We start from the raw sequence: 10,084 nt of genomic DNA, 5'->3' as shown, positions 1-10,084 counted from the left end.
ATTTTTTGCGGATATCTGCGGGTACCCGCGGATTTTTAAAATACCCGCGGGTATTTTTTAAGCGAGTACCCGGCGGGTAGTGGATCGAGTGGCGGGTACATTTTTATCCGGCGGGTCGGGTTACGGGTAGACATTATTCGTGCCCGACCCGACCCGTTGTCATCCCTAGATGTGGTGAATTTGACCATTCTAGCATTTCTTCCACTTTGAAAGAGGTAAGTACTTTCATACTTTTTCTTTGCATTCTATATATACTGCATACATTGAGGACAATGCATGGATTAAGTGTTGGGGTGTGGGGAAACCATTTATTTTGTTTTTTATTTTGTTGGTTTTGAAAAAAAGAAAAGAGAGAGAGTAATACCACTTTCAATAAATATTTGCAATGGATTTGAAAGTTAAAATCACTGATTAGACCATCATAAATTGTAGAAAAATATGAGTGGATTATTTGTATATAATTTAGTGATTGAATTAATTTGTGAATTTCTTAATTAAATTTTTTGGGAAAGAAATTTAAACATTATGAATTTTGAGCCAAATATAAATGATGGATTACCATATGTTATACTTATTTTTCTTGAATGATTTATAAACGTTTTACTTATACTCTAATATTTAGCAAAAATAGTTTGTCTGTGTGTTTCAAAATGAGAGTTGACTATCTCATCTATAATTGACTAGTTTGTGAAATTGAAGGTTACTTAAGGTAATGAAAACTTCATTACACATGTGTATATGCATATTCAGTTATCCTCTAGTATTTATTCTAAAACCTCATCATTTGATTTATATGTGGTAAAAAAAAGCCAGTTAACTTTTTAAGATCTTTTAAAATTGATATTGGCTTACTTATTTTATTTTTAGTAATAAATATTTAATTTTTTTGTGTAAATAAATATTTAACTTTTTGTGTGAATTAAAAAAATTATTACGTACGTTTTCTAAGAACCGAGAACAACTGCTGATAATATTATATACGTGACTCTCATCTCTCATCCATTATTGTTCTATATATAAAAAGATAAATTGGTTAAATATTATAATTACTATTACATCTCTTAATTAAGATGTTTTGTGGCTAATCTAGTTAAATTAAAAGTGAAAAAGGTATAGTGATGAGTGGTATAGGAAGGTAAGTTTTGGCATTGATGGTTAACATTAATCAATGAAATTAGAACAAAATAAAAAGGTGAGACTATTCACTTAAATATTTTGGAATGAGTTAGACCGTGAAATTTCTTGAGTTTTCTTCCATAATTAAAAAACAATTAGAAATGATGAACTTTTTGTGAAAGTTGAAATTCTAATTGATTATTAAGATAAATATGGCTATTGAAACATGTACACACGTTATGTTGTTGCTTAGCCGACTAAAGAAAACCCCATTAGATTGATTTTCGATCATTTGTTGAAATTTTATCCAATCTCAAGTCAAGCAATCAATTAATATCCAATAAACACATATTGTTATGATATACACGATTTAAAAATCGAGATCAATAAGAATGTAAATATATATTATTTTCTGATAAATATAATAAAATTTTAGTGATGTAATTTAATTGTAAATATCAAATCTTATATACTATTTAAACTTTTTATACACACATAATTTATTGAATTGTGGTACTAACACTAAATTCACTTTTATTTATAGTAAATTATTATCACCAACATCAATATATGTCAAAATACAAACATTACAAAAACATTAAAAAAAGGGTTTAGATCCTTAATTGGTCTCCATGTTAAGAGGAAATTTTCATTTTAGTACCCGTTTTTAAAATTGTATACATTGGTCTTCATGTTTTGCAATTTGTGTTAATTTAGTCCCTTTGAACTAGAGCTGTCAAAATGGGTAACCCGGCTCGACCCGACCCGGCCCACCACGGGTTGGTCACTTAGTGAGTCAACCCAACCCGGCTCATTTATTAGCGAGCCAGAAAAACTTGAACCCGACCCGACCCACCACGGGTTGGTGGGTAAACGGGTTGGCTCACTAACCCATTTAATTACATTTTTTTTAAAATAAAAAAAAAATACAAATTTTCTGTAATTTAAATTTAAACAATTTTCACTTCCAAAAAATTATGTTAAAGACAATTCAAAATAATAATAAAAAGTACAATATAGTCCAAATGTCATTAAAAAAAAACACAAAAAACATACAAATAAGTTTCTTATATTCATTATTTTTTGTTGTTGTTGTAACCCTTGACCCTTGTTCTTGTTGTCTCCAAATTCACTAATAAAGATTTTCCTAATATCATAACAATTTCGACAATCAATAAAAAAATATTAGTCAAAAAATGAGAACCAGTACTCAACAACATCAACAAAAAATTAATAGTTTAATCTGTAACATAATTTCCCAAATTCAAAGATATCAAAAAAAGCTTGTTCAAATAATGTATACTCAAATTGTTTAAATAAAATGAACAAAATCTGATACAAGAATGTCAGAACATGAAAAAATCATTCCATGTCTTCAAATCCCGCGGAACAAAAAACAAATTCGCAAACCTTTATTTTTGTCATTATAGGGTTTTTGAAAAAAAAAAGAAAGAGAAGTGAGAAAACCAAAATGTGGAGAAAAGAGAAGAAAAAAGGAAGGGTGTTTTACCTATTCCTTGAATAATTTCAGTGAAGTGAGAGTGAGAGCACCGTCAAATGAGAGCAAGTACCGTGAGAGTGATTTGTGAGAGCAAAAGTTACTTTTTTGGTATACACAGTACGAAAGTATTTTATTTTTTAGGGTTTCATAAATAAAATAAGAAATTAAAAAAAAATAAAATTAGGTAGGTGGGTTAGTGGGCCAACCCGGCTCACCACGGGTTCAACCTGCATGAGCCGGGTCTAAATGAGCCGGGTCTAAATGAGCCGGGTCTAAATGAGCCGGGTTGAAATCTGACCCGCATATAAGTGGGTTGTGTTTTTCAAACCCAACCCGGCCCGAATCCGTGACGGCCCGGGTTGGCTCGCGGGTTGTGACCCATTTTGACGCTCTACTTTGAACCATCAATTTGGCTTGAAAATTGCAAGTGGACAAGTCATTTTAAGTTGCAGCATGTTTATTAACTGTATGAACGTTTGGACACCTTCCAATTGTTGTTATAAACTTGTTTGAAGTGTTATTAATTTACTAAATTGACACAAATTGCAAAACATGGGGAACCAATGTATACACTTTTAAAAGCAGATACTAAACTGAAAATTCTCTCATAACATGGAGACCAATTAAGAATTTAAGCCAAAAAAAAAAATAGAGTAGTTCATTACAACAAAGACGATAAAGAGTGGTTGTCTTCTATAACTACTATACATGATAATGATGACGAGTGGCAGATACGGTGACATTGAGTTTATAATTATCATTAGTAGCTTTTTTTTATAATCGTGATAGTGCGTGATTGATATGTTTTAAATATACGAACTAATAAAATTATTATGATATATAATTTATTATAAAAAAATTGTTAAAATATTATGATATGATTTAAAATGGAGTCACCTTTGTATTTTGTTAAAGTTTAATCTTAAAATAAACTTTAGGTTTCAGTTATTAAAAATAATATCAAATTCTGAAAAATAATATGCTTTTAAATTTGTAAAATCAAGTCAACTATTAAAATAAAAATTATAAAATTTAGCTATAATTTTAAAATTTTGATTAATCTTTCATCGTCAGTTCTATAAAAGCCAAAATAAAACATAAGAATGATTTCGGTTATTATTGAAATCAAATCTCCTAGCTCAGCTAAAAACAATTAAAAAAAGAGTGACAATTTTAAATGACTTTGATTCTTTGCAACTAAAGCATCTAACTTTGCATCATGGTAAAATAATTTAAATAATAGCGAAAATTTAAAAAAAAATAAAAATTGCGCATTTATTAGTTCAGATTATAGGAAAACCAAAGCCGAACATATGTTTGGATTCCTTTACAATCAGGATCATAGCTTTGCACCATAATAAAATAATTAAAAAAAATAGTAAGAATTTTGAAATTTTTTGAAATTTTCATACATTAAAAGGTCTTAATGATAGGGTAACCGAAAGAAAATATGTTTATGACTTTATTTCCTTTACAACCACAATTTATTAATTCACAAAATTTTCAAATTATGACGTTTTTATATACTTCGTTTCTTCAAAAACAAAAATCATATCCCTTGATTCATTACCTCATATATACATATATTTAACGTTTGTGTTAGTGAAAAATACATGTAAAAAAATATATATTTTAATAAATTCAAGAAGGTTAATCATTTAAAGTCTAATTATAATATGCATAAAAACAAATAGTAACTTTACGTTCTCAGAATTTAAATTTGTACCACAATATTGATAAAACAAACACGAAATCCACATCGTATTGAAGAAGAAATTAACATACCATGATGGAAGAAATTAACATACCATCATCGTATATCCATTACTTCCTTTCTCCCTTTGTTTATGTTTATTATAAGAGAGCAAGATTGCTTGTTAGGAGAGTCTTTCTACGTACAATTTCACAAAACCTTGTTCATCTTCCCAAGGAAAGATTATTCCCTTCTCTCCCTCTTTACTTTCCTGGGTTAATATAAAATATAAACTATGAATTCTATAACAAGTTTCCCTAACCCTACTTTCATTTCTACCAACATAGAAAAGAACTTATTTTCTTACGTTGTGTGCCAGAAAAGGGCTCAAAATGAGTAGGAGATTTACTTTCAAAGCTTTTCAAAGTTTCAAGTTTGATTTCTAAGTGCATATAAGAGACTTTTAATGTCTGCAATGATTTTACTAATAGTTCCAGTATGAATATTTATGTAATCTTCAACAGAATGTGATGAAAGAAAGGGAAGATTCAAAGCAAAAAGAGAAGCAAACAGAAAAAAAAGATGTCCCCTCACCGGAACCCAAAGCAAAGCATCTCATCGAGTTTACTTCATCATAGACTCAACTAACCAACCATTATCCATTTGATACATCTAAGAAGCAATGGAGCAAACCCATCTTGTGGTGGCTTCAATACTCAATGGAACTTTGCTTCTTATTGCATTCGCTCTTATCCAAGGTAAGCCTATCACAGAAGCACAAGCAACTGCAAGAATCGGTGTTAATTATGGAACAGTCGCAAACAACCTTCCTCCACCTTCCGAGGTAGCGAAATTTCTCTCCAAATCCACCACAATCAACAGGGTCAGAATCTTCGACGCCAACCCTGAAATTCTACACGCTTTTGCCAACACCGGCATACAGGTAACCATAACTGTCCCCAACGACCAAATCCCCCAAATAACTAACTTAACCTTCGCACAACAATGGGTCAAAACCAACGTCCAACCGTTCCTCCCCGCCACCAAACTAATCCGAATCCTCGTCGGCAACGAAGTCCTCTCCACCGCCAACAAACTCCTCATCAGCAACCTCGTACCCGCCATGCAAACCCTTCACGTGGCCCTCGTCACAGCGTCGTTGGACAACAACGTTAAAGTCTCAACTCCACACTCTTTGGGTATTTTGTCAAACTCAAGCCCTCCCTCATCAGCCAAGTTCAGACAAGGCTACGACATGCACATTATCAAACCCATGCTTAGTTTTCTCAAAGATTCCGATGCACCCTTCATGGTTAACCCTTACCCTTTTTTCGGATCCTCTGCCACCAACCTTGATTACGCACTCTTTCGGACCAATTCGGGTGTATTTGACGACAACACCAATCTCCGATACACCAACATGTTGGACGCGCAACTCGATGCTGTTTATTCCGCGCTGAAGGTTTTGGGCTTTGAGGACGTTGAGATTGTCATTGCCGAAACGGGCTGGCCCTCACAAGGTGATCCGGCCCAAATTGGTGTTGACCGGAAGATTGCTTCTGAGTACAATGGAAATCTCATGAGACACGTCAATTCTGGGATTGGAACACCACTCATGCCTAACAGGACTTTCGATACATATATTTTTGCTTTGTTTGATGAAAATTTAAAGCCCGGCCCAACCTGTGAGAGGAATTTTGGGCTCTTCTGGCCCAATATGACTCTCGTTTATGACGTTCCAATAATGAGGAACGATGCAGCTGTAGTTGGTGATAGACATTATTATAAAGCTTTTTTCTCATTCATGATCGTGTTCAACTTCATTTGTACATTATGGGTTTAAATTTGGTAATTGCTTTTCCCCTTTCGATTCTTGTTTCTCATTTTTCTTCTTAAATATTATTTCCGTTTCCTCTAAAATTCTCAAAGCTTGATTTCAGCTTTTGTAAAACCTGTGATATTCGGAAATGTTGCTGAGACGACACCCAACCCTCAAGCTTTCGGATTTCAAAACTGTAGCAATTGAAGTGGTGATCTTTCTGCGGTGATTTCTCAACTTTCGTAAGTGTATTTCTTTTATCATTCTCCTTGTCTTTCTAACCGATAATTCAAACGCCTTTCTTTATGATTAAGACTTCCTGAGATTATACACTTCTTTTTTTTCATGATTTTAGATATATATGGAGTCATTTGTAACACTGGTATGATAGTATCTTAGAAAGAATCTGTAAATTCATAGAGTTAAGATTCCAAGTGATTAAGTGTTACTTTAGTTTTTTTCCTTCTCCTGCATAAATGATTTAGATTTTAATTTGCATAGTATTTCGTATAAACCTTTGGAAGTGTCATGAAGTGAAAATTTCATCTTCCAAATCGATTTTTTTTAAGGTCAAATTAGGTTTAAAATCCACTTTTTAACCGTAAGTAAATGTTAAAGTCTGAAGGAGAATTTTGATTACAGGTTTGCTTGTTGTTGATGAGATTATGTTGTCCCTTTGGAATGATTGCTTGAATTCTTTGGACACAAAGTCAAAACCAAAACTCTTCATTATGGGAAGACAAATTGGATTCACCAGTCTAAACCAGCAAACAAGAAGCTTTGTTCTCAGCAGAGGCATGTTGAACCTATCTTTAGAAAATTATGCATTGAGCAAGATTTAAGAGTAGAGAGGTTTTAAACAAAGTTTTACTGGACTTGTCAAAGTCATAACTAGATTCTCTACTTTTTTTTCTTGGAGAAGGAAGAATATATTATGTTACATAGATATCAATGAGGTATTCATTACTGATTAACACTGTAAAATCTTGTTCAACATATACTATTTCCTAGTGTTGAAGTGTCTGTTTAGTTATCATTGGATTTTGTATTTTCTTAGTTAGTTTTCCTTCCCTCTTTTTGTTAGCCCTTTCATAGCATCAATGTGCTATTGAGTATATAATGCATTTCTTGGTGAAATTTGATGATTCTTTTATATAAATTCAAAAGCAGATCCTTCTATTCAATCTTTTACCTTTTATTGATTATGATTATATGTTTTCTTTGGTTCCTCCTGTGAAGAAGCAATGAGAAATTAGACTTACTACAATGTTCTGATTTTTATGGTTAAATCTTCTAACAAATTTCTCCTGTGGAAGACAGTAACAAAATAAAGGAAAAAGAGGCTAAAATGTGCGTTATATATTATTTGTAAATAGTCATGAAAATAAAATATTATTAACTCAAGTAACTTTTAACATGAATAAAAATATATAATTTTTTTATTCATTTATTATTAAAACAATTATATGTAAATTATTTCTTTTTCACAATATTTTTATTTTTTAATATAGTTTTAATTATCAAATTATTTTATCTTGGATAAATTAACATTTAAGTTGTATAAAAGATATAACATTTGAATAAAAGGAAAACTTGAGCTAAAATGTTTGACAAACAACCTATACAGGTCCATTTGAGTTCTTTTAGCTTTAACTTAAAAGTTAATTTTAGAATAAAAATAAACTGGTCAAACACAAGTCTATGAGTTTTTCTGAAACAATAACAAAATAAAATAAATAAATAAATAGTTAAAAAGTATGCTATTTTATAATTTTTTAATTGTATCATATGTCTTTAACAACTTTTTTTAATTAATATTATAAAAATGTTTTAGCAGCACTTTTTAATAATTATCGACCACCTTATTAAATTCAACATAAATTTAACTCCTAACAATCTAAGAAAGATTTTTAAGTAGGGATGGAAAAATAAGTTTTGTTATGTAAATTCACAAGTTAACTTGTCAAAATTTGAGGGAATAGATGTTTTCAGTACAATATGAAAACTGTAAAACGATGTAATTTTCTTTTGAAAATTATCAAAATGAAATATTTAAAAAAAAATTACTAAATCATGTCAAGGTGATACGATTTTAAATAATTTTGATAAAAATCATATCAGCTTAAGATGACTTCAATTAAAAATGCTTTGAACTTAAATTGTATTAATTTGACAAAATTTCAACTTAAACTTAACACTATATTCTAAAGATCGTTTTCTAATATATATTTGAATTATTGAGTATGTTGTTTACAATGTAAATTATTTTATTTTAAAATGAGTAATTTATTGATTTTTGTTGTTGTTTCTTGACATATAAATGTAGATGAGAGGTGATATTCTAATATATAACAGAAAGTTGACTTCAAATTTATATATGTAATATATATATATATATATATATATATATATATTAAGATATTTATTTATTTTTAGTAATTATAATAGTATATATATAGTAAATAGTTAATTATTAAAACCAGTATTTTGTTAAAAATATAATTAATGATTAAATAAGATTATACGAGTCTACTAAACACAAGGATATAACATATATTGTTATAGAAAATAGTAAAATATGAAAGGATTAGATATATAGTACGTGATTCATAAATATATATATTTACTTAAAATTTTGGATTGTCTGGGACTAGTGTTTTGATTTTCTGTATAGTTTATTTATGAATATTATTTTTTTGTATTTCTCTTTGAAGAATCCATGATAAAAAAAAGAAAAACAACACAATATTTTTTGTTAATCAGAATCCACTTTTAACTCGTTATAAGAAATGTTTGCATTTGTTTAGTCCAAACTCAAATTGAATTATAAAAATGTGTATAATAATGGGTAAATATATCAAATTATATAAAAATAAATAAATCGAAGCTTACAAAATTTTGTAGGGTAACCTTAGTATAATTCAAAATTAAATTATTTTTGTTAATAATATTTATAACAATTGAGCATGGAATGATACACATATTTTGTAACTGTTTTTTACGTATTTTCTTATAATTTCACATTGAGAACTACTTTATTAGAACTGTTTTTATAATTGATTTAACTATTTTTTATTACCGTAAAAAGTCTGACAATTCCACTATTCATTATATAAAACAAGTCAAAATGTAAAAAAAATAACTACTTTAATGATTCAATAAATTATTTAAGAATTTAAATCCAATTATACTATACATTTTCATAAAAACATATAATAATTGACGTAATTTTACACGCACGTTAACAAAAACGTTAATTTATAGCACTGACTAAATAATTAATAATAAAATATTAACTTAAAATTAAAACTATATAACTTTTAAAGAAACAACTCCTTCAGTATTTTTGGAAAGAAAATCTTGTTAAATTGTCCTATTAATTATAAATCTTAAATGAGTAAACAATTATTAAAAAATATTTATCTATATAAAATGTTCACTTGAATTTTTAATTTGGAATCACTCTTTAAATCAACAAATAAGCAAACTAGTGTTAGCTTTATCATTACTCTTCAAATAAAAAATCATTATACGTGGAAATAAAATATTATTAAAATAGATATAAAAATATTGGTTAATTCAATTTTTTCATAACCCAATTTATAATATCAAATATCTTATTTAATATTTTATGCATTTGTCCTTTTAGAATTAGGTAAACATCATAACAAAAACTATATTTCCAATTTTCATGTTCTAGGATGTGATCATCCCAACTTAATGGAAACAATTTTGACATGACTTTAAAGTAATGATTACAAAATTTAATATGTAATAATTAGAAGTTGAATGATAATATAAAACCAGTTTACACAGCCATTTTCAAGTATGATTTTTGTACATTATACATTCATTTGAATTAAATTTAAAAACATTTCATAAGAGTATTGTGATTAACAATTAATAATATTATTAGTTTTAGCTGTGTAATAAATGTTGTAGAAAATTATAACTA

The 10,084-nt window shown here is 28.8% G+C and overlaps 1 protein-coding gene across 1 annotated transcript; it reads left to right on the top strand.

The window, feature by feature from the left end:
- The first annotated feature begins 4,992 nt into the window (after positions 1-4,992).
- Positions 4,993-7,295, top strand: LOC106761615 (glucan endo-1,3-beta-glucosidase). The gene is made up of 3 exons (XM_022780240.1): positions 4,993-6,158; positions 6,251-6,371; positions 6,772-7,295. Exon 1 carries the CDS (start codon positions 4,993-4,995, stop codon positions 6,151-6,153), a length of 1,161 nt encoding a protein of 386 aa, XP_022635961.1. The 3' UTR covers positions 6,154-6,158; positions 6,251-6,371; positions 6,772-7,295.
- The last annotated feature ends 2,789 nt before the right edge of the window (positions 7,296-10,084 follow it).

Source organism: Vigna radiata, chromosome 5 (assembly GCF_000741045.1).
Source record: "Vigna radiata var. radiata cultivar VC1973A chromosome 5, Vradiata_ver6, whole genome shotgun sequence".
In the NCBI taxonomy this organism is placed as follows: domain Eukaryota; kingdom Viridiplantae; phylum Streptophyta; class Magnoliopsida; order Fabales; family Fabaceae; genus Vigna; species Vigna radiata.
The sequence above is the reverse complement of the archived record's forward strand: the minus strand, read 5'-3'. Positions and strand labels throughout refer to the sequence as shown.